Source organism: Mastigoproctus giganteus, chromosome 12, assembly GCF_048544385.1.
Source record: "Mastigoproctus giganteus isolate SK-2022 chromosome 12, ASM4854438v1, whole genome shotgun sequence".
Classification (NCBI taxonomy): domain Eukaryota; kingdom Metazoa; phylum Arthropoda; class Arachnida; order Uropygi; family Thelyphonidae; genus Mastigoproctus; species Mastigoproctus giganteus.
In genome coordinates, this window is record NC_143586.1 from 140975007 (window position 1) to 141001467 (window position 26461).

At 37.4% G+C, this 26461-nt stretch overlaps 1 protein-coding gene across 2 annotated transcripts in view; it reads right to left on the reverse strand.

The window, feature by feature from the left end:
- The window catches only part of LOC150077471 (uncharacterized), a 29240-nt gene extending 3023 nt beyond the window's left edge, over positions 1-26217 (reverse strand). The window contains exons 1-2 of one of the 2 annotated variants that reach the window (XM_090386360.1): positions 25916-26217; positions 5340-5504 (exon numbers count right to left, since the gene is read on the reverse strand). In XM_090386360.1, the coding sequence (XP_090242486.1) occupies positions 5340-5504; positions 25916-26003 (253 nt within the window). In that variant the 5' untranslated portion in view covers positions 26004-26217. Of the gene's footprint in view, positions 1-5339; positions 5508-25915 lie in introns of both variants that reach the window. The other variant, XM_090386359.1, reaches the window with a different exon arrangement.
- Positions 26218-26461: the final 244 nt, after the last annotated feature.

Genomic DNA, 26461 nt, shown 5'->3' on the forward strand with positions numbered 1-26461 from the left:
AGAAAAATATCACAAAGGCATTCAAAATTGATTCTTATAACGGGAACATATGATAACGATGGAAGGGTAGTGCAATTTCCATTATAAATATGACCTTTTAGAGAGATAAATAGCTTAGTAATATAGCGAATTACAAAAAAAAACAATGTGTTATTGGGTTCACATTACGATATTTTCACGATTCCTACGGGATGCAAAATACTTTACCACGATTTTTTTAAGTTTGCACCGGCCGGCAAAAAACTTACGTAAAGTCGAATTTATGTAAGTCGAGTATTACGTAAGTCTGGGAGTTCCTGTATTCAATATTTGTAACCTTTTCTATTTTCTGTTTCTCCAACAGTATGGTCTGATGATGGGTACTGGTAAGCTACCCGAAACGTCACTTTAATGTATAGTAACGTAGGCGAACAGCCTAAAAAACTACATTATCAATTTCACGTGTTATAAGAGTGGTATTAATATAATAATAACCTTACTCTACATTGTCAGAATTTTTTACAAATAAAAAAGGAAATATTGGTGGAGGTGCTTCTGGTTTACAAATAGGTATTTTGATATAAAAAATACCGATTAAAATATGTAAAAAAAACAAGGAATATCAAAGGCTATGGCCCCCTGCGCAGCACAGATGGCCACAAACTGGATTTCTTATACACTAGACTAGGTTAAATTTGCGCATTTTTTGACTTTTTTTGGGCATATTTTTTTTTTATCACCAAAAATAGCGCATTGTATTTTTAAAGACAGTCAAAGTATTTTTCAGTTTGGTTCATGGATTCTTCAAATACAAATTATAACAGCAGCTTACAGATTTGAGGTTCAACAAGGATTCCTACTTTGATTTTTTTTGTTTCGTATGTAAGCGATGGTAATTTAATGCAAACGTACTTGAAGCAATTTTCTTCTTTATTCAAGCTTGGATGAACTGTTTCATTAAACCTAGCTTTTTATGCACAGGTGGTAACAATACTTTGTTTAAATCTACTAAAGTTTTTTGACCTGATGTCACAGTCTATTTTGGTGGCTACACTCCTTTCCCAATCCTTACTTCGACAGGCCCATTCGTGCAGAAAGTAAGGTATTTTTGGTTAAAGAAATTGTCGGCCGAATAGCCGACAAATACTTTTAAAACTACCATTCCATGATCCCTGTGTTGAATTTTTTTCCAAAACATTTTCATTTTCATTATTTTAACATTAACATTTTAACTTAACATTTTCATATTTTGTGTTTTGTGAAGTGTGCTGGATGGGCTACAGGAATGGATGCATACTTGTTTCCATTATGAAGGAGAATTCCTTGGACGTTTTGCTTCGATGAGTCGATAAATAGCCTCCTCTATGTTAGTAGAAAATTCCAAAAAAAAGTTCACAACTGCAGGAACGTTGTTGCAATATATTATTAAGCCTTCTTCGGAAGAGTGGGGAATCAATTCTTTATGCACAATGTCTATATGATTAAAAGCATGTTTCTGGAGTCAGCAGATTCTTGAATTTCAGCCTTAACCCTAAAGGTTCAGCAAACTCTTTGGATAGATTTAAGTTTCTCACGAGATCATCAAGTTCACATGATGTTATAGTGTTTTTAGGCAGATAAGCAACTTAGGCCCTATTGCATCATATATATTATGTATCTAAATTGTGTGCGTTCTGTGGTCGATTTGCCTGTTTTCTGAAAAATCGAATTTCCGGGAGAAAATCCATGCAGCCCTCGTCTGAGACTGACTAACTTAGCCACGTTGTGAAAAATGCCCAAAGAAATTCCTGGCGTCTTCGTTGGGATTCGAACTCAGGTGTTTTTCACCTGGTGTAGAAAGGACAATGATTTTACCAACTCTGTTATCCACGCTGGCTCACTTTGTGTAAACAGCTGTGGTCAACATATGTGAATTTCTTCATCACAATAGTTCATTTCATCCTCTAGATCAGGGGTGGCCAACAAGTCGATCATGGCTTTAATTTCGGTCGATCACGACGAATTTTAAATATATATTAAAAATAGATTAGTCAGAATCTAAATGTTATTATTATTATGTGCCCCACTGCAGACGCTTATTACAAATCCGTTGAACCACATGACCACTCTTGTCGCCGCGCAGCCGCTAGGCTTGTCTAGTGAAAATTCACTGAGTTACGTTGTGGAGAGCATGTGTATGTGTCGAATTCTTATTTAGCTTACTTCATATTAATAACTGGACAGTACTTATACATTAATTTAATACCCTTTGATTTAAAATAAATAATACGAAAAAACAAAACGTATCATTTTCATCAAGAGTGGGAAATAAAATACTTTTTTGTAATGATAAAGGAAAAATGTTTGATTTGCAATGCTTTCGTGGCTATACCCAAAAAAGGAAATTTAGAAAGGCACTTCAACGCACCATGGTAAATACCAATCGGATTTTCCGCAAAAAAATAGTGACCTTAGAAAAAAAATAAATTAAAAGAACTTAAATCCAGATTATTCGCACAACAAAATTTCTTCGTGACAATCTACAGCAGTAACTTACAATCTATAGCAGTAACTGTAGCATCATTTAAAGTGAGTCATCTTCTTGCAAAAAAATGCAAACCATTTTCTGATGGTCAATTCATCAAAGACGCAGTTTTAGAAATAACAGATTCCCTTTTTGAAAATTTTAAGAACAAAAATGAAATTAAAAGTGCTCTTCAGATCTGCAATTATCTCGAAATACTGTGATGTGACGCATCGAAAAAATGAGCAAAAATGTGAGAGAACAATCTACAGACGTCAGTGATACAGCTCTATTGCTCGCTTTTATTCGTATGGTTTTCGATGATTCTGCCAATAAAGAATTGCTGGGTATCATTTCGTTAAAAGAAAGAACTAGAGGTCTTGATATATTTATTGCATTAAAAAATTTTATTGAAAAAAATAAATTACCACTATTTAAGCTCGTACCAATAACAACAGATGGAGCTAAAGCAATGACAGGGCATCTTAACGGATTTATCGCATTGTGCCAAAAGGATGACGAATTCCCAGATTTTTTGAGTTACCACTGTATCATCCACCAAAAAGTGTTAGCCAGCAAGAGATTAAATACTAAAAGTGTTATGGACAGTTTTCAACATCGTGAATTACATCAGAGGACAATCTCTTCAAAGGAGACTTTTCAAAATGCAACTCTGTGAAAAAGAACGAGATCTGATATTACACACTTATGTGAGGTGGCTGAGTCGGAGTACGTTTCTACAGAGATTTCGAAATTCGCTGAATGAAATTAAAAAATTTGTTAATCAAAGGGGAGATTGATTATCAGCAGCTACAAGATATGGAGTGGTTGTGTGATCTGGCCTTTTTTGGCAGATTTTACCAGTAAATTAAGTGATCTGAATTTGGAATTACAAGTAAAAAATAAAAATGTGGATGACATGATTAGTAGTATTTCTTCATATAAATCTCAATTTTTGGCAATGCCTAAGGATCTCAAAGAAAAAAAATTCACCCATTTTGTAAATATGCAAGATAATTTGCAAAAATATCCTGTTTTTGAATTTAATAGCGAGAAATATGTTTCTGAAATTGAGAATGTTGTGGACGATTTTGAAACTAGATTTAGCGATTTTAAAACAATTGAAGACATTGTTCAAATATTTCTTATCCATTTAATGTCGACTTAGATATGAAACAAATTGCAGAAAAAATCGCTGCGATTTTTCACATGGAGAAAATATTACTTGAGAATGAAATTATTACATTGCGAAACGATATCTTCCTAAAAGCCAGACCATCAGAAAAAGACTTTTGGAAATATGTTTGCCGAGAAAAGTACCCAAATGTAAAAAACTGCTGTCAACTTTTAAATTCCTGTTTTGGTTCCATATATCTATGTGAATCGGCTTTTCGTATTTGAAACAAACAAAGACGAAAAATCGCTGTGCTCTTACGGACTTGCATACAGAAGATTCTTTACGGTTGAACTTATCACAGTATATCCCCGATTTTGAAAGCTTGGCAGATGACATGAAGACACAAACTTTGCATAAATTAAAATTTTAAATACGTATGAATTTAAAATAAGAATTGTGAATTGTATTGAATTTTAAAATTTATAAACAACATTTTTCAATATGTGTTGATTAACTTTTTTAACCTAGTGCAATGAAATTTTTGAGATGGTAGATCGCGGCACATTTTGAACGAAAAAAGTAGATCACATCACAAATTAAGTTGGCCACCCCTGCTCTAGATCACATATGTCAGATTGTAGGTCCAGGTGGTACCAGTAGTTCAGATCCATAGGGCACTGGCCTTACAGTTGAAGTAATTTTGTCAGGGTATAAAATGCTGTTTTTTGGGTTATAACCTGCTACATTTGCGGAACAAACGTGGCAGTCATCAGGCACAGCGCTAGGGTTTTTTGCGCCCCTAGGTAGAAATGTATTTGCCACCCTTGAGATACTTTTATTGAATATTATTATAATAAAAATTTTGAATTTCAGCACCCCCAGATGTTGGCAACCCTATTTCCTGCTTACCGTGTTCCGGCTGCCCTGGTAGTAAATCATTATTATGATCTGAGGTTTCCTTTCACACCATGGGAATGCAAATGTCATGAATTTCTTTTTTACCACATTTCCATAACCCCATCTACATATACATGCTGCACGTTATGGAGGGAGGAGGCAACTTTTATGTTGGTTGTCTAATTTATGAAAAAAAATTTCACTGATTAGTTTACCGATTTCACAGATGTTCATAAAGTTTGCTACATTTTCAGTAACTGTTGCCGAAAGTGTAATAAATGTATTTTGGATTATTAAATTAGGGCGAAAAATACTCGTAGAAACACCATAAATTTTGAAAGATCGGAATTTATGCAGACTAGTGTAATTTGTTTAGTGTTTTCAAAGTTATAAATGCCGCCCTGTGTTTTCATCTTTTCACTGTTGGTAAAATATTACTATTATTAAACACTATTTCGTATAATTGCAGTTTATGATTTCGATTTTTTTTTTTTTTTTCCCTTATCGAATTCAGATTGTAAGAACTTTCCTTGCGTGTATTAAGTTGTGTAACAAAATAAACTGTCAAATGAAAAGATAGCTGAGTAACGCTGAAAGCTTGTAAGCTTCAACTCTAATTCAAATATTCATACAAAGAAGCATTCCCAGCGGACGGACGTCGTTAAAGTGACATTTCCTTTTGAATACTCTTAAAGAAAAAAATATCAATAATTCTAAATATAGATTTTTTAAAATTGATTCATGCACTAGGCAACGAAACATCACGAGAATGCGGTTAGAAGATTTGGGGGAGGGGGAAGAAATGGCGATAAAAAGAAAGAAGCAAATACTTGCGCAATTTACCTCCTTCTTCTATTACGTCCTTTGCACAGATTCCGTCTTTCACTTGGCATATTTTGTTCTCACACAACACAGGCACTGGCAAAAGATTCTCGCCTCCCTCAGCAGATCGCGAATATGTACAGTTGTAGCATTCCAGGTGGGACTCATAAATACCATAACTACGAACTACTAGGTGAAAAAATAAAAACAAAAACAATAAGGTAAATGACATCCTCAACTTGTAGCTCAAATAGAGTAGATATTGGTTAATATTAATTCAGCAGTGTCTGTTCACTGCTGGGATTTTATATTATTTTTTTATTGATTTTTGTTTTTATTTTGTTTATGAACCATATTTCAGAATTATTAGATAAATATATTTAATTTCTTTATCTAGAAAGATATTTCATTTCTTTCCATTATTCATATTGTTATCTAGCAAACTAGATAACAACATGAATTATAGTACAGTACTGTTTTTATTTATAAATTTAAAATTTAATTTTTATTAATTAAAGTTACAGTACAATTCCTAAATCCACCAATGGACTTACTCTAATTTCATAAGAGTAGGTGCTTGTTGCATTTGGTGCACCGCTAATTTTTATTGTTTTTCATATAAAACTTTAAAACTGGCGCCTTTTAATGTCATTCATTTCTCAAAGCCTGTTACGCAACATGGATAACAAAGTGAATAATATTTTTTTATTTATAAATTTTAATTAAATTATGGCTTTAAATTTAATTTTAATTTTAATTATAGTTTAAATACTATAAATATCAGAAGGACGAATTTCTGATATTTGACCAAGGCATCAAAATTTCTAGTTACCTTCCGCATGTGACTGTTGCTGTGTCTAAGGCCAGCTTCTGGTATTTTCGAATACAGGTATCCTAGACTTAATGTCGATTCGCACTAATGTCATTAAGAGAATTTCCACCCATGTTGTTACTTATGACAGCAGCTTTCGATTTCTTTTATTTTATTATATTTCACCAAATACTATAAAAGTATATACTGTATATATATATATATATATAACATATATATATATATATATATATATATATATATATATATATATAACCAGGGCGGTATTTCCAATTAGGCACCATAGGCACAGTGCCTAGGGCCTACGAAGGAAGGGAAAAATTAAAAAAAAAAAAACAGAACAACAGTTCACTCTTTTCATGACTAACGAAAAACGAGCTGAGAAAACGTGCGCAATCAGTCTATGAGCTTCAATTCAATATGCATACGCTAACTAGCGACTGTTCTCGGAACTAGAAGAATCGAAGTGATGGTCGCTCCATCAATTGAGGTGGTTTATCATATATTATAGTCGAAACTTGAGTCACGTTAATTAATATGATTCGCAGTCAAGGGGTAAAATCATTTTACTTCCTTTTTAAGCACATTTCGGAATAAAAGTCCTAGGGCCTACTAACACCAAAATCCAGCCCTGTATATAACACAGACAAAATAAGTATAATATTCACATAAACGAAAATCATTTAAAATATCATACCGTAATGTAGTTAATACATATATTTATATTTTTAAATATATGCTCTTGCATCACATGCCACTGCTACTACTACTGCTACAACTGCCTTGTCTTCGTGGGTAGCACGATTGTTCGAATCCGTCCTCCCCACACTGAGTGGAAAAGACCTGCTTTCGAGTCCAGTCGATGACGTGAGGAAGTTTTATGGGCCTTTTTCATAACGTGGCGTTTTCATATTCGGTCTCAGACGAGGTTAGCATGGTTCCTTCTCCTGGAAACTTGGGGTGTTTTTTTCCAGAAAAAAATTGTGTGTGTATTCTGTGGTCGATTTGGTGTTTTTTCCAGAAAAAACACCAAATCGACCACAGAATACACACACAATTTACAGACATTATTACACGGCTAAATATGGTCTAAGTAGCTAATGTGACTAAAACTGTCATCATCATCAGCCATTTTCAATCCACTGCAGGATGAAGGCCTCTCCATCAACTGTCCAGTTCCTTCTGTTCTGAGCACTGGCCATCCATTTACTACCCAAAAACTCACGAATTTCATCTATCCATCTCCGCCTTTGTCTTCCAGGTTTTCTTCTAGCTCCTCTTGGGTACCATTCTGTTATTTTCTTAGTCCATCTGTCATCATGTCTTCGAGCTATGTGTCTTGCCCAAGACCATTTTAGTTCTTTAGTTTTGATAAGAATGTCCTTTACTTGAGTTTGCTGCCTAATCCATGTGTTTCTCTTCTTATCTAACAGTCTGATTCCCAATATAATTCGTTCCATTCTTCGCTGTGTAGTTCTCAGCTTCTCTTCCATTCTTTTGGTGAGTGCCCAAGTTTCACTTCCATAAGTCATGGTGGGGAGTATACATTGATTCATTATTTTACGTTTCAGACAAACTGGGATATTGCTCTTCAGTATGTGACTATATTTCCTGAATGGTATCCATCCAAAATTTATTCTTCTCTTGACTTCCAGCCATTTATCATTATTACAGCTGATGACTTGTCCCAGATAAGTACGGTATATGACCACCTTTTCAATTACTGCTCCTTCAATCATTATATCCCTTTCTATGGCATACTTGTTCATCATTACTTTTGTTTTAGCCGTATTCATCTTTAGTCCAAAATCCTTACTAACTCTGTATAACTGATTAAGATTTTCCTCTTATTGTATAGGATAGTGGCTTATGACCACAATGTCAACTGAAAATCGTAAATGATTTAGGTACTCTTCATTCACATTTACTCCTTTCTGCGACCAGTCTAATCTGAAAGCTTCCTCAAAGGCGGCAGTAAACAACTTTGGAGATATTGTGTCTCCTTGTCGAACTCCTTTCCCAATTTTAAATTTACTATTGTATTTGTCTAGTCTAATAAAGGAGGTAACGTTCTCATATATTTTCTTCAAAATCATAATATATGGGGTATCTATGCCTTATCTTTCCAGTGCCCGAAACATTGCCTTATGCTGTATGGAGTCAAATGCCTTTTCATAATCCACAAATGCCAGGCATAATGGCGTTTTATATTCATTTGCTTTCTCCATTAGCTGTGACATTACGTGACGGTGATCCATAGTTGAGAATCCTGTCCTAAAGCCAGCTTGCTCTTTCGGTTGATTCTCATCAAATATTCTTTCTAATCAGTAATAACCCTTGTGAACAATTTGTAGATGTGGGATTACAAGCTAATTGGTCTGTAATTTCTAATTTATCTCCTTTCTTATGCAGCAAAACTATAATTGCATTATTCCACTCCTTAGGCATCACACCTTTTCTAATGCATTTTGTGAAGTCTTGCCAGTTTTTGTGCCATGTCTCTTCCTCCGAATTTTTACAACTCTACAGTAACTTCATCTTCCCCCGGGGCTTTCTGATTCTTCATTTTTTCAACGCAGGTTCTACCTCATCAGGAAGGACATCGGGTATGTCGTATGTGTTACTAATTTGTGATCCATCTTCCCCACTGCTGGCATCATTTCCTCGCTCCTTGTATAATTCTCTATAGTAGTCTTCTGCTATTTGAATTATGCCTTCTCTGCTATTTATAAGTACACCATGGCTATTATTCAGTTTCAGTGTCATTTGTCTTTCTGTATTACTGCTCATGGCTACTGATTTCAGTCCTTTGTTTTCCCTTAATGCTTGTTCTACTTTTCTTGTGTTAAATCTTCTTATGTCCTCTCTGAGTCACTTTTTAATGGCTTTGCATAACTTAGTATACTCAGTTTTCTCCTTGTCAGTGTTTATCTTGCTCTTCATTTGCCGTCTTCGGTTCATCATGATAAGTGTTTCTTGACTAATTTTTTTCTTCTTTGGATTACTTTTTATCTATAGGTTTCTTGGGCATTATCACTTTCAGAAAGTTGTAATATTCCTCGTCGATATCTTGGTCCTGAGCAGTCTGCAGAAGCTCAAACTTGTTCTTAAGTTCCAGTATATGCTGTTTTTTCTCCTCTTCTGTTATCTCAAAGACCTTCGTATTATTTTACTTGAGTCAGTTTTTTCCTTTCTTTTCTTACATCTATATCAAGTGTGCATCTTACCATCCTGTGATCACTTCCAACATTCACCTTGTTCAGGACGGTAACATAATTCACGATATATCTTCTGTTAATGAGGATGAAGTCGATTTCATTAGTTGTTAATCCATTTGGGCTCTTTCATGTCTACTTTCTGTTCACGCTTTTCTTGAAAAAAGTGTTCATTACTGACAGTCCTTGAGATTCTGCAAATTCCACAAGTCTTTCACCTCTTTCATTTCTTTCCCCAATTCCAAAATTTCCTATAGTTTCCCTTTCTGTGCTGTTTTGTCTCTTTCCAACCTTAGCATTGAAGTTCCCCATAATGATAGTGAAGTGGGTTTTCTGCTCACTTCGAAATAGAAGACTCTCAATTTCGGTGTACATATTTATCAGTCCAAACTAGATTTTGAACAGGATAAGAGTAGTAAACTTGCTTCTTGCCCTAATAGTAGCCGAGCATTCTGGTCTCTTGCCAAAGCTATTGGTCGCAACTTTTGCCCATCTCTGCTCCCAACTCTATCAAAACCAGATGGTTCTATTGCCACTTCGGCCAAGGATAAAGCTGACCTGCTAGCATCCCATTTTTCTTCCAACTCGCGTATTAATGTTCTTGGTAAATCACCTCCCACCATTCTTAGCACGCTCCATTCATTGCCTCCTGTGGTCTACAGTAAAAAGGATATCAGAAGGAATTCGATGAATCTTGATCTTAAGAAAGCTCCAGGTCCTGATGGTATTTCTCCACTTGTTCTCAAAACATGTGCTCCTGAATTTACTCCTGTTCTTTGCCGCCTTTTTTCACTTTCTTATTCCAAAGGTGTTTTTCTTGTTCTGCTTGGAAATTTGCTCATATCCAGCCAGTTCCTATAAAGGGTAACAAATCACTCCCAGCCAATTATCGTCCCATTGCAATTACCTCTACTTTTTATAAAGTAATGGAGAAATCAATTAACCGCCAACTCGAAAACTACCTAGAAACCTTCCGTCTGATCAACGATCGCCAGTATGGATTCCTTCAGTGTCGATCCACTGTCGATCCAAAAGCGATTCTGGCTTTTGTTACCCATTTATGGACAAATTCAATGGAAAAGTTCAGTGAAACACAAGCAGTTGCTCTTGATATCTCAAAGGCTTTCGATCGTGTTTGGCATAAAGGTCTTCTAAACAAGCTTCCATCTTATGGTTTGCCAACTGTTTTTTTGTAATTGATTATCCAGTTTTCTCTCTGACCGGTCACTAAGCGTGATGGTAGATGGCTCTCTGTCTTCTAAATTCTTCACTAATGCTGGTGTCCCCCAAGGTTCAGTTCTTTCTCCCACTGTTTTCCTCTTGTATATTAATGACCTTCTTCCATTGACTGGAAATCCTATCTATAGTTTTGCCGACGATAGCACATTGCATTTCATTTTCCAGTTTGAGAAACCTTGTCCTGCTCAATCAGCTTCAATTTCTCGAAAATCTGCTACCAGTTCCTTAAATGCCGATCTCCATGAAATTCTCCAGTGGCTCAAAGACAATTCAGTTGATTTTAATCCTTCTAAAACTCAGTCCTGTCTTATATCTCGCAAAAAGGATTCTTCTGCTTCAGTGGTGACATTTATCTTTGGTGACACTCCGATTTCTAGGCAAGAGGATATATCTCTTTTTAGAATTACACTGACTTCTAATCTCTCTTGGCACAAGCACATTACAAATATTTCTTCCTCTGCTTCTAAAAAACTTGGTTTTCTCTTTCGCTCTCGGCGTTACTTTTCTTCCAAACAGCTGTTCACTCTGTACAAATCGCAAATCCGCCCTACCGTGGAATATTGTTCCCACATCTGGGGCGGTGCTCCCAAAACCTCTCTCAGGCTTCTAGATTCCATTCAGAAGAGGGCAGTTAGGTTAATTAATTACAAATCTCTAAGAGTCTCTCCACTCCATGCAGCAGAGTGGAGAGACTCTGTTAGAGATTTATAATTAATTAATCTAAGCAGAGTGGAGAGAGTCTCTCCACGCAGCAGAAACAGTACGTTTCATAGACGTACTGTTTCTGCTGCGTGCCTTTTCTACAGACACTTCCATGGGCACTGTTCTTCTGAATTGGTTTCTATAATTCCCGCTCTCTCTTTCAAAACAGTCCGAACACGTGCCGTCACCAGCCAACATCCATTTAATGTCCAAATTCAAACTCACGAAACCAACTTTTCATTTTCTTGGTTTATTCATTGGAACAATCTGCCTTCATACGTATTTCCTGAAAATTGCAGTCTACAGAAGTTCGAATCTAATATCAACAAATATCTTTCGTCTTCTCAACCTTCAACCCAAGAACGGTACTAAGTACTATAGGTTCTAATATCTCTCGTGTCTGGAGTTTTCATAAAGAAAAAAAGAAAAAAATAATAAATAAATAAAACCACTTATATTCTCAAACGAGCACACAGCACATCGACCTTATCTGTTCTTTAGGCTGTATCAACTCAGAATGAAATGCACAATTACCATCCTCTTCTGAAAAAGAAATAATAATAAAATCAAAACGATTCCGACACAATTAAAACAACATACAGTGGTGTTCTACTGGATCCCAGCTATTCTGGAACACTGGAAAATGCAGATCAATAAATTCAAATGTGGCTGATAGGAAGATCCCTGTTGGAGATTACAAAATCATTATAGGAAAACCTAATTCCCTACAATGGCAAGAATATAAACAACAACAAATTTATGCAAATTAAGACCATCCATCCTTCTGGACTTCCAGCACCAGGAAAGTAAGACAAAAAGTGGTTCTTGCAAGAGTATGAAGTGGACACACTCATATAACTCATCTTTACCTTCTCGGAAGTGAAAACGCTCCATGGTATACTCACTGCCATGCTGTTCTTACAGTGAAATGTTTCACTTGACGGCTCCTATTACCAGCAAGAAATGCTAGAGACATTTCTATCACTCATATATTTACAGGAACATATAAAAATGAAATACATCTTGGGAAATGAAATAAACCTACATGAATTCTTCACCTTCCTAATTAAGAGAAGGACGTTCTCTCACCTATGAGAAGTATCAAAAATTACAAACTTAGACTTAACTTGAAAAGCAAAATATGGCCGCAGTAGCCCTTGTGCCAAAATCTTCTGGATAAACAAAATCAGTATGAGTGCCGCCAAACGGCATATTTTGTTTTTAACTATTACGTGTCAATAGGTTGTGTGGTCCGCATGTCCTATGTGTTGTGATTTTATGTTTTTGTGTTATTTAATGGCGGTTTGAATTTTCTGGTATGTTGTAATGGCATTTCCGCATAGTACTTTTGTTAAGACGAAGTTATTTAAACTAAATGTAGAAAGCAGCCCAATTTAAAAATATTAGTTGAGTGAATGTGGATGCAGACTGGACACTATATTCTCTGTGCATTATTGGCCAAAAGAAACGGGTCATAAGTAGTCCAAAGCTATTTAACGTAAGGTAAGTTTGGCCTTGTTCATGTTAAAGTATCTGATTAAAATAAGATTATTTTGATAAAATTTTTTATAAATTATATTACAACATGTGGCCTCAAGTATATGCAACCGAGGACGTAAGAACCAAGGCTCGCACTGGCAGTTGTATTGGTGCGGTGACGAGTTGCTGATGGTAATACAATAGACAACCACGCAGTGGAACGGAACAATTGCTGATATTTGTATTATTATTATTTTCTTTTTTTTTTTTTGTATTTCAAAAAAAAAAAAAAAAAAGAAAGAAAAAAAAAAACAATATTCGAAGCACCCAATTGTTAGTGGAAGACTATTGAATGGGCAGTTTAAAAAATTACACGAAGTTTTAAGAAACTATCGAGGAAATAATTTCTGAATGAGTATTGGCAGCTTTTATAATTTTTTGCTATTTGTGGGGGCCCAAATTCATGTATGTGTATACACACACAGCGCTGGTTTTCTTCCATCTGGAAGATTAACTTTTCTAGGTTATAAATTTCTCTGACAACAAACACGGCTTTGAGTAATGCAAGCACCACTATGGGCAATCAGTGTTTCATCACCATTGCGCGTGTGTTAACATACACAACATATGCGTCCCATTAATAGGGGAGAATTAGCTACAAGACAGAGATAAGAAAAGTTATTGAGGGGCCATCAACTTTTTATTTATTATTATTTATATTTTTTTAAACCACTGGTATCCCTCAGCGATCGCGAACACCAAATATAAGTAATGGTAAAGGGGGAGGTTACATTACAGGAAAGTTGGAAATTAACCCCTGGCATGGTGCCGTGAAGGGTATTGTATGGTCGTGGTACCTGCGTGTACCGGTGAACTGTACAATAAAGATCTTATCTTATTACAGGAATGCAATTTTTAGAACAATAGAAATAAGAAAAATTAATAGCATAAATTACACGTATAAAATTCAAGCATTCAATTTTATACTTATATAATTACGTGTAAAATCCACACACCTACACAAATTTTTAAAAGGCTTTACATACAGAAGACGTTACGCGTAATATTTTGATAAAGGATTTAGATATAATTCAGCTTTATGAAGTGTGTTTCAAGAATCGGGTTAGTGAGAGCTTCTTATCTTCCTTTTTAATTTCTTTATCTCTTTATAAGGTAATATAACAATTTAGAAACTTTCAGCTCCCACAATATGTAAATCAGCCTGTGAATACACACAAGACATAATGCCATAAAAATGTCACAGGAAGATTTCCTACTATCCCTTACAGTTCAGTTTTATTTCCTCGTTTTATTCCATTCATTTAACCAATTTCATTTCAGTCTTTGAGATTAAATATATTGAAATATATATTGATTTATAAATTCATTTATTGTATTAATTTATATAGAGGAATTTACCCCAATGCTTTTTTGTAGATTGCTTCACTACAACACCCTCCTAAATTCAAGCAGACGTAAAATGATTCTCAATGGCTTCCTTCCCCCACAGACTTATGAATGATCCGACGTATCCGCGATCGATAGTCAAGATTTCCCAACCCGACCACCAACACACAACTCTGCCAGAAGCAATCTTGTCTAATAATAAATTCAATTAAAATCGCGCCGTATAAAAGTTAAAATCTAGCTAAAATAATTCAACTCAATTTTGAATAAATTCTCTTTCTAAAGCTGACAGAGGCTTTTCGACGGTCTGTCTTGGTTATCCAGACAGACCATTGAAAAGCCGTGGTAATTTGGTAACAAGATAATTAGTTATTTACTTTTCACATTTATTAATAAAAGAAAAAAATCAATAAGAAATATAAATCGCACTCGCCTGAAATTTAACACAAAGATTTACCTAACTTAACTGTTCCACTTGTATGTCTGCTCTAATTAAATTTGGCCCGACCTAGCTGAGTGGTGAGCACGCGTTTCAGTTGATTGTGGTTCGAGCCCAGATGGTGCTCATTAGCATTAGTAGTGGCAAATGATGTAAGAAAGTAGGCTTATATATCATCAGCCACAACAAAAAAAAAAAAAAAAAAAAAGAGAGAAGAAAAAAGACACCTGCATTTCACATATTCATTTCCTTCAATAGTTTGTTTAGTTCTTCCTTGAATTTATTTAAGGTATCACCTTCAAAGATTGAAATCTGTTCCAGCAATCAACCATCCGCTGGCTAAAGGAAAACTTCTGCATATCGAGTCTGCAACCCTCATTCCCCAATTTGAATTTATGCCCTCTTGCTCAGACTCAGAGTGTAGTCTGAGCAAGAGGAAATATCCCATCGGCATTCAGCTTGCTCAATCCATTCAAAGCCTTAAACACCTCAATCAGATCGCCTCGCAGGTGCCTAGTCTCCAGCCACTGCTATTTACAATATTGGCCTTTATTATTAAGAGCACCGCGTTGTTCCCTCGCCAATCTCATGGCCATTCTCTGTATTTGTTCCAGCAGCTCTTTTTTTTTTTTTTTTTTTAGGAGCATTAGCAACTAAGGCCATATTGCTCCGGGATATGCGGTGGTCATTCCCTGACATTTCCGCATCCTCCGTATTTGGTGATGACAGGAAAGCGTGTGCTATGCACTGCTGCTCCTTCCCACCTGGCTACGGAGGCGCCTCCAGCAGCTGTATATCATTCCTAAAATGAGGTCTCCAGACCAATATTCAGTACTCAAGATGTGGTCTGATCAATATACAATGGAATAATCATCTCCTTATTCCTGCTAGCAAAATTCCTGTATATCATTTACAAAACCCCATGTGCTGTCCTGACAGTCTGTCTGCATTGCTGAGAGAACTTCATATCCAATTGCACAATTACTCCCAGGTCTTTTTTAATTTTCTAATACCCTGAGTGTAATACCACACAGTTGGTAGGCTTCTCATATGCAGTGCTTTGAATTTGTCAATGTTGAACTTCATTTGTCATTTCTCAGCCCAACTGTATAACTTTTCTAGATTCTGTTGCAGTAGCATACCGTCATTCCTGTCATTAACCACCTTGCCAAACTTTGTATCAGCTGCAAACTTGGGCATTAAGCCTGATATGCCTTTATCAATTTCATTGATAAATATAGAAAGCAATAATGAGCCCAACGCCGAACCCTGGGGGACTCCACTATTAACATTAGTTTACAAAGAGCAATGTCCATTGATTACCACTCTCTATTTTCTTTCACTCAACCATTCCTTTATCCTTAGCAACTTGTCCTGAATGCCGCATTGCCCCAATTTGTACAGCAGTCTTTTATTTGCAACAGTATCAAAAGCTTTCCAGAACTCCAAATATTTAATATCAAAATTATTTCATGCACCCAGTTCCCTTGTAACCACATCATAGTATCCAATCAAATTTCCCCTTAACAAACCCATGCTGTGTCTGAAGTATAATTGCAGCTTTGTCTACGTAATCCTGCATTACTTCTTTTAACAGTGACTCCATAATTTTCCTGGAAAGGAAATCAAACTAAAAGGTCTGTAATTACTCGTGTCATCCTTTGATCACCTTTGTGAATTGGGGATACATTTTCACATCTCCAGTCCGCGGGAACCTTCCCTGAATTCAGGAATGTTTTCGTAATTATGGAAAGCGGTTTGCTTACTTCTTTCGCCGCCTCCCTTAATATAATTGTACAGATCCAATCCAGATGCCTTTATTATGTTTAACTTCAACAATTTCTCTTCCATTTTCTTATCAGTTATTATAAAATCCTTTAGCTCTCTGTTAGAGTTTGATAAACTTCTGGCATTCCCTTTCCTAAAGAATTCCTCATGTGTGAATGTAGATGCAAAATATTCATTCAGTTTGTGAGCTACCTTAGCAGGATCATGAACAATCGAACCATGGATATCAAGTGGACAGATTAGATTAATCTCCTTCCTTTTAGTAAGTAAACAAGTCTTTGAATCCTTCGCTAAAGATTTCTTGTAATCTGCCTTCGCTTGCCTAACCTCCTTTGTAACCTTATTATAAACTAGTTTACATCTGTCATAGGATTCCGTATAGACATGATTTATATGCATGCCATGCATTTTTCTTTTCTGCCACGAGTCTCATCAGTTCATCTGACATCCATTTTGGCTTATACCTTGAAGAGTATTTTTAAATTGATATGAAAAGGAAAAGTATATTCCATGGTTAATTCCTGGAATGCTTCCCATTTAGAATTTTCTGTTGGCAACATTATCATTTGGTTCCACTGCATAGAATTTAAAAACTGGAACCACTGTAGTCACCTTTATGAATGCAAAAACCCTTCCCTTTACTCTTGATGATAGTTACATCTTTAAGTAAATTAGCATTAGTTGAAGTATATGTTGCAAGAAGGCAAGCTTATAGAGAATCAGCCAAAAAAAAAAAAAAAAAACCTTCCCACTTCACGCAACTGGTCACTCCAAATGTTTGTCTAGTTTAGCCTTAAATTTATTTAAGCTATTAACCTCCACAACAACAGATGGAAATCTGTTCCAGCAATCAATTACCCGCTGGCTAAAGGCAAACTTCCGCACATCTATTTCGCAATTGCCTTTCCTCAATTTGAATCTATTCCCCCTCAGGTTCGTAATCTGAGCAAGCGGAAGAATCCCATCAGTATTGAGCCTTGCTCAAACCATTCAAGGCACTTAATGTCCAAGTTTGCAGACGATACAAAGGTTGGCAGGGTTGTTAAGGACACTACTGGCAGTATGCTGCTGCAACAGGATCTGGAAAGGTTGAGCAGATGGGCTGAGAGGTGGCAAATGAAGTTTAACATTGACAAATGTAAAGTACTACATACGGGAAGCAGTAACCCCATAGTAACGTATCAACTCTGTGGTACTACACTGACAGTGGTAGAGAATGAAAAGGACCTGGGGGTAATTGTGCAGGCAGATATAAAGTTTTCTGAGCAGTGCAGACGGTCTGCAAGAGTAGCTCATGGTGTCTTGTTAATGATATACAGAAATTTTTCTAGCAGGGATAAGGAGGTGATTATTCCCTTATATAAGGCAATGGTCAGGCCACACCTTGAGTACTGTATACAGGTCTGAAGGCTTCATTTCAAGAAGGATGTAGAGCTGTTGGAACGAGTACAGAGAAGGGCAACAAGATTAGTGAATGGAACAAAGGGTTGCTCTTACGAAGAAAGGCTTAAGTTTTGCAAATTGCAGTGTCTGGAGACTAGGCACCGGCTAGGTGATCTGATAGAGGTGTATAAAGCCTTGAATGGTTTGAGCATGCTCAATGCTGATGGGATTCTTCCTCTTGCTCAGAAAAATCACCTGAGAGGGCATAAATTCAAATTGAGGAAAGACAGATGTAGGATAGACGTGCGGAAATTTGCCTTTAGCCAGTGGGTGGTTGGTTGGTGGAACAGACTCCCATCCCTTGTGGTGGAAGTTGATAGCCTAAATAAATTTAAGGCTCAGCTGGACAGATATTTCGAACGAACGGAGGGGTGAAATGGGAGTGTTTTTTTTTTTGGCTGATGCTGTATAAGCTTGTTTTCTTGCATCATATGCCTCTACTAATGCTAAGGCCTTATGCACCTCAATCAGATCACCTCGCAGTTGCCTAGTCTCCAGATGCTGCAATTTTCAGAACTTAAAAGCCTTTCTTGGTAAGAGTACTCCTTTGTTCCTCTCACCTATCTTGTTGCCCTTCTTTGTACTCGTTCTAGCAACTCTACATCTTTCCTAAAATTGGGCCTTTAGACCTATACGCTGTACTCAAGGTGTGGTCTGACCATTGCCTTATACAAGGGGATAATTACCTCCTTGTCCCTGCTAGAAAAATTCCTATATATCATTGACAAGGCTCCATGACGTGCTCTGGCAGCCCGTCTGCACTGCTCAGAGAAATTCATATCTGACTGCACAATTACCCCTAGGTCTTTTTTATTCTGTACCACACAGTTGATACATTACTCTGTGGTTACTGTTTGATTGACTTGGCGCATTATGGCCTTGTTGCCAATGCGCCATTAAACACTAAACCAACCAACCAACCAACCAACCGTGGTTACTGCTACCCATGTGTTGGTTGGGTTTTATTGGCGCATTAGAAACTAAGGCTCCATATGTAGTACTTTACATTTGTCAATGTTAAACTTAAGTTGCCACCTCTCAGCCCATCTACCTAACTTCTCTTGATTACTTACTCTCTACAACAGGTGCCTGGAAACAGGCAAATTCCCCACAGTATGGAAAACAGCAAACACCAAGTTGTTACTTAAAAATCCTAACAAAAAACCGGACTGCCCAGAGTCATATAGACCTATTGCACTGCTCTCAGTGGTCAGCAAACTATATGAAAGACTGCTGCACAAGCGAATCAAAAACCACTATGAGAGGACAAACCTGGCGGCTAGGAATCAGTTCGGATTTAAGCCGGGTTCCTCCACAGTGGATGCACTTGGAAACCTGATTCGGAAGGCACAGGAATGCAGAAAAAAATACCTGCTAGTCATTTCAATTGATTTTGCTGGGGCGTTCGACTCACTTTGGTGGCCGAGCGTCCTAGCCAGACTAAGGGTGGCTGCAGTCCCTATCAACCTATACAAGGTAATGGAGGACTACCTATCTTGCAGGAAAGTAGAAATAAATGCCAACTACCAAAAAGTCACAAGATCTGTATACAGGGGCTGCCCGCAGGGGTCTGTCTTGGGGCCACTCCTTTGGAATATGGTTCTCGATGAGCTCCTGAACCTGGACCTGGGGCTGATCGGAGCCCAGGCCTTTGCAGACGACCTTATTCTTACCATTGAGGCTGACTCAAGAGCCCAACTGGAAACTACCGCAAACCAAGCTCTGCAGAAAATACAAAATTGGGCTACAAGAAACCAGTTAAAAATTTCACCGACGAAAACCACATCTATTCTACTAAGAGGAACCCTGCAAATACGGCGCCCACCCCAAATTAAAATAGAAGGTGTGACCATTAAACTTGCCAACCAAATGAAATATCTAGGAGTTATCCTAGACAAAAACTTATCCTTTCAACCTCACCTACAATATATAAGGACGAAGATAAGACGTTACTCGGCACTGGTGGCGAGGGTTACGAGAAAAGACTGGGGATTAAAAAAAAACAGCACTAATGTTGTATTATAAGGCAACCTTCATCCCTGCGATAACTTATGCTGCTGCAGTGTGGTACAGCAAAACGACGCTTGCAGTCAATAGGAGAACTCTGGATACGATACAAAGGACCATTTTACTAACAACCACACGAGCATGCAGAACAGTAAGCACACCAGCGTTGCAGGTGCTTGCTGGAGCGCTCCCCCTCGATTTGGAGACTGTAAAAGCTGGCTTGCTCTTCCTGCATGCCAGGGGGGTTGCTGCCACCTTCCAGGATTTCATAATTGACCCAGCGAGTAGTACAAAAACAGAAAAAGTCCGATTACAGGCTTACCTACTTCGGGAGTGGCAACAAAGATGGACCGATACAACAAAAGGAGAAATCACAAGAAAATTCCTTCCCAACCTCAGCAAAATATATCCCAAGCAACCAGCCTGGTACTTTCCGGGGAAGCATTTGACTTCGCTCCTTACTGGTCATGGTCCCTTTAAGGAGAAGCTGCTCGGGTTCTGCCTTGTTGAGGACCCCAACTGCACATGTGGGGAGATCGAGAACTGGAACCACTTGGTCTACGACTGCCCAGAATACGAAGATCTCAGAGGCATCCTGATCACAAAGATACACTACCTTCCGAAAGGACTGGAATCCCACTTCATTGACACAGAAGAGGAATACAGAGCACTTTCTCAATATGCGCAGGACCTCTTCGAGAGGAGAAAACTGCTAATTACCATAAATCGTGTCTGAAGAAATATCACCACAAGTTAAACTGTACAAGACCATAAAATACTATCCAACAGAGTTACTACAGAGAAAAACCTTGAGACAAGTGAGTGAAAAACACAAGGACGGCGCTTACCCCATGAGCGACTGGACTGAAACCGGCTCAATATTGAAGAAAAGAGACTTAACGCAGCACAGCTGCCAAACGCCATTTGGCGAATTGAAGAGGGCACCCTAGCCTCCTTCATCTTTAATAGCCCATATCCCCGGTGGGGGGGGGAGACGGTCTTACTGTCTCATCCCCCTCTCACCATTCCCACTTTCCCTTCTGGTGGGGCATGGGCATGCCCCACTGTGACTTGGAGTTGCCTCCTCTCTCGACTCCATACTTCTGTCTTTTCCGCCCCCAGACTTCAGTCTCCCCACCCACTCTACCTGCACATACTCAAGCGAATGCCCTACACATCGGAATTGATTTAATCATCTCCAAATTACGTTTTTCGCCCATACACTCGGCGTTTCAAAAATTTAGCGTTATTCCCCATAGAATTTACCAAAATAATAAAAAAAAAAAAAATATATATATATATATATCTTAGTTTATTTTTTAACTTTCATTTCCTCTTTTTATTTTATTATTTTTTTATTTTTTATTTTTATATATATATATATTTTTTTTTTTTAGGTCCTAGCCGCCGAAATCTCAGGAAATTAAGCGGCAGGACCTGCCAGAGTAAATCTTAGTCTACTGGTGTTTCCTGGTCTGCCTCCACGGGGCGAAAGTGGGGCAACGTTGGGCCTCAGTAGGGGTCCAGCGGCTAAACGACCAGATGAACAACGGTACATGACATTACACATATACAATATCCATACACTTTTAAATCTCTGGCATTTCCCAGCGAACTGGTTCACTCACAATGAAAGCAACGCGGAGATGGGGGAAACCCCTGGTGCCGTTTGACCCTAAACACACTTTACAATTTACACTTTACTTCTCTTGATCCTGTTGCAGTAGCATACTGTCTTTAATGTCATTAACAATCCTGCCAACCTTTGGATCGTCTGTAAACTTGGACATTAATATATCTTCATCGATATCATTGATAAATACACAAAACAACAATTGGCCCAGCACCGAACCCTGGGAGACTCCACTAATAACATTAGTTCACGAAGAGCAGTGTTCATTTATTACTACTCTCCGTCGTGTCCCACTCAACCATTACTTTATCCATTGTAGCAACTTGCCCTTAATGCTATATCGCTCCAGTATATATATCTGGAGCGATATACCATTAAGTTGCTGTACAATATATATATATCCAGTATATATATATTGTACAGCAACCTTCCATGTGCAACGGTATTAAAAGTTTTCCTGAAATCCAAGTATATGATATCAAAATTATTTTTTGCATCCAGTTCCTTTGTGACCACATCGTAGTATCCAATAAAATTGGTCAGACAAGACCTCCCCTTAACTGCTGTGTCTGAACTATTACTGCAGTCTTGTCTGGATAATCCTGTAACGCTTCTTTAACCAGTGACTCCATTATTTTCCCCCTGAACAGAAGTTAAACTAACAGGTCTATAATTATTTGTGTCACCCTTTGAACTCCCCCCCCCCTTTGTGAATTGAGGATACATTTGCACATCTTAATGGCCATGGGGACCTCCTATGACTCTAAGGATGCTCTCATAATTATGGCTAAGGTTTGCCTACTTCAATATAACTTGATAGATTCCATCCATCCCAGGTGCACTTTTTATGTTTAACTTCAACAATTTCTCCTCCGTTATGCAAAATCATTTACCTCATCTTTAAAGTTTAGTAAACTTATGTCCTCCCCTTCCTTACAGAATTCCTCATGTGTGAATGTAGATCCAAAATACTTATTCAGTTTGTTTGCTATCTGAGCAGGATCATCAACAGTCAAATTCGAAATCTGTACACTGTGATCAGTGCCATCTAGTGGTTCTTTTTTCTGCAGATGCTGAACGATGAATAATCACTTCTGATAATCAGATCAAGAGTATTACTCCCTCTTGTTGGCTCTCGAATATACTGTTGTAGAAAACAATCATCCAATAAATCAACAAAGTCCTTGCTATTCTGTGAGTGACCAACTCACAAGTTCCTGTCTGTATATGGAAAGTTAACCTCCCCCCCACCCATTTTAAGGCATTCTGATTTACTGGCCCAATCTGTTTCTCCTTACAGTAGTTTTTCGTGTACTCATCACAGTCATTATGCCTATAACACACTACCACCGTCATTTTTCTTTTCCAATGCTTATGTCACATCAAACTGACTCAACATTGCGCTTACTCAGATTTTACGAGCTTCTTAACTAAGAGCACAACCCCACTTTCTCCTCCTCCTATTCTCTCTCTCTCTCTCCTTTCTATATAAATTATACTCCCCAAATTGAAATTCTGAATCCTTTAATCTAAAATTAACTGTTTCGGGCTCTCATGACTGCGAAAATGGTCGATGCTTACTTGTAAAATGTTAATCATGGCCGTATATAAAAAACATTTAGGCCCGATGTAGCTAGCAGAGTGGTCAAATTTAAAGTGCAGCAGTACATACATTTGCGTTGACTGTGGTTCTAGCTCACGTGACCGGTAAGTACAGTTAATGAAGTTAAAGAAAAACTCTGTCAATGAGAAATTCTGGGAGTAAAGTTGAAAAATATGTAATTAATAATATTGAAATATCACGTGATTATTTAATGAAAAGACTTTCCAGCCTACAGTCGAGTAAGACCCCTGGTGTTCATGGCATATACCCTATAATTTTAAGGGAGGCGGCAAGTGAGTGCATTGAACCATTCAGGCTAATTATGAGAGCATCACTGACTCAAGAAAGATTCTGTTGGATTGGAAAAGTGCCAATGTATCTCCAATACATAAAGGAGGTTCTGAGAGAGTAGTGGGAAATTACCGACCGGTCAATAGTAGGGTAAATCAAGGGTGGAATTCAGGATCGTTTGGATAGAAATAGAATTCTGAAGGATACGCAGCATTTTTTGTTTTCTTTATTTTTTGTTTTTTTAATTGAATTCTTTAGGGAGGGGGATGCCAGATGTTTAATAAATCTGATTATCTATTTTGAGAGGGTCACTCGTGAGCTGGATTTAGGGAATAATTTTGACATTGTTTATTTGGATTTCAGCAAAGCATTTGACTCAGTCCCACATGAGCGGTTACTTTATAAGCTGGAACAGGTTGGAATCACAGGGAAAATCCTTAAATGGATAGAAGGATAACTTCAGGGCAAGAGGCAGAAGGTTGTGATAAATGGTTATTCCTCTGATTAGGTTAATGTAAGAAGTGGAGTTCCCCAAGGATCAATATTGGGACCACTGTTGTTTTTGATTTTCCTAAATGACATCGATGAAGGGATAGAAGGCGTGATGTCTAAATTTGAAGATGATGTAAAGATTGATAGACTAATTAGTGATCGGAGCTTCTTTAGAGTGAACTAGATAGACTTCAGAGATGATCAGGTCAGAAAAGTGGAGCTTGGCTTTAATGTAGCAAAGTGCAAGGTCTTACACCTGGGGAACAGAACCCCAAAATAACTTATGCACTTGGTGGAGTTGAACTAAAGTCAGTAGTGGAAGAAAGAGACCTAGAAGTTACGATACGGTCAGACATGAAGTTCTCCTTGTAGACATGTTGCAAGGAAGGCTCATTGTGTTCTATCGATGATTTATCGAACATTTGCTAGTAGAGATAAGGACGTCATAATACAAATACGAGACTATTGTTAGACCACACTTGGAATACTGTGTTCAAGTGTGGAGACCGCACCAAAAAAAAGACATCGAGCTTCTTGAAAGGGTCCAAAGACGGGTAACTCGCCTGGTGAGATCGGCAAAAAATATGAGGAAAGACTTCGTATACGTGGGTTGCACAGCTTGGAAACTAGGCACCTTAGAGGCGACTTGATTGAGGTGTTTAAGGCTCTGAAAGGTAATAGTAAAATGAATGAGGATGAAATTTTCGCGTTTATAAATGATTTTAGAATTAGGGGCCATAAATTCGAGTTATAGAGAGAGAGAGAGATGTTTAGACTAGATTGCAGGAAGTTTTATTATTTTAGCCAGTGAAAATTATTGGAATAAGTTACCTACATGGGTGGTAGAGGCTGACAGTTTGGGGAAATTCAAAGGGCAGCTGGAGAGTTACCTACGAGAGTTGGGAAATGCATAGGTTGTCTATTTCCTTTTCTCTTATTATTAATTATGTATTTTATTTAATTTAATTATTATTATTTATTTTTATTTATTTGTCTGTTTATTTTTTTGGCTGGTGCAGCATAACCCTTAGGTTTCCTTGCACCATATGGCTATTACTGATACTAATACAATACTCTTGTCAAAATAACTTGTTGCTAAAATCATCTGATTTATGTGTTCATACCGAATATAAGCAGACATTTTAAAGTTTGCTCAGATGACATTTAATATTCGACATTATCCTATTGGGCTGCAGTGCTGTGACATCTGTACTTTCGATTTATACTTTAATATTTAAAAAAAATAATGTTTTTCTTTATCCTCCGGCTCGACCCCCAAATCAGAGGAGTTTATTTTAAATTATGAATGCAATCGTTAATCGTATTTAGCAGTCACGCTAGCTTGAATCATGGTGCACTCAAAGAGGGTATAGTACTGCACTCTCGATCCTGACCACTCTGAAACGTCAGGCCTCAGACGTCAGCAGTCGATTATGTAACGTGTATACCAATGCTCCATAAAAAAAATCATATCAAATGGAAGGTATGGCTTTTTATTTATTTTACTTCTTTTAAAACTGACTCCCGATTAGCCAAACTCAACTTGGCGCGCGCAAGAAATTCTTAATTCATGTTTTAAAACATGAATTATTCAGTTATTCAAACTATCCGTTTCTACAATACCAGATAGAAGTTTGTTGCAACAATCAATAACAGTCTGCAACAATCAATCACTTCTGATAGTTATACTGTAGAGCTTAGTTCATTCTCTGTAAAAGGCAGATTGCATTCAATCTTTGTTGGAGTATTTAACAATTGCGGATACATGGAGACGATGTTTTACTTTACTGAAGCAATTATTGCAGAGAATCTCAAAGGGTGGGATGACCAGAAGTGAAAGGAAGGAATCATCACAGGCTTCGCAGTAATTATACAATGGTAACATTTAAAAGTATGTGAATACGATTTAATTTTTATCGCTGTCCAAACATCTTCTGACTTATTACTTTATTCTTACAATTCGTACCCAATCTCTCCCACGCACGAAGCCCATAGTTTTGAGCACTGCATACCTAAATATTACTTACCCGTCCTACTGAGAATTGTGCAGACAATACACAAAAGTAGGCCGAAGTGGCAGTGACCTCGACTGGCAGCCATCACATGACTGGACATAAATGTCAATGATCTTCAACTAACCTCTATAAAGGAACTTTTTTTTACTTTTAGCAAATATAGAACACTTAACAATGATGACGCGATAACTGTGCACACTTTTCACTCAGTCTTTTTGTCTTTTAACATCTAAAATGAAACAGCTGTTAGGAAAATGCCGTCAGAACACCCTGCCAACACAGCAACCAGAAACCTGTCTCGACGACCTTAGAGAACATTCTCAACAGCTACGCTCTGTTTTCCCTTCACAATGCAACTTATGAAAAGTAGACCGGTTTGTTTTAGCTTCCTGTCCAGAAAAATAATTTGAGGGAAACTTGACTAGTCAACTTTTACTCTCCTGTGCATTAGACAATGCGATGCTTAAATTGGGTAGGAACGGCGTTCCGGTTGCTAACTTCCCAGAAAAAGTTGGCTAAAATGTGGTGATGGTCATTGCCAATTATGAGTTCGCGTAT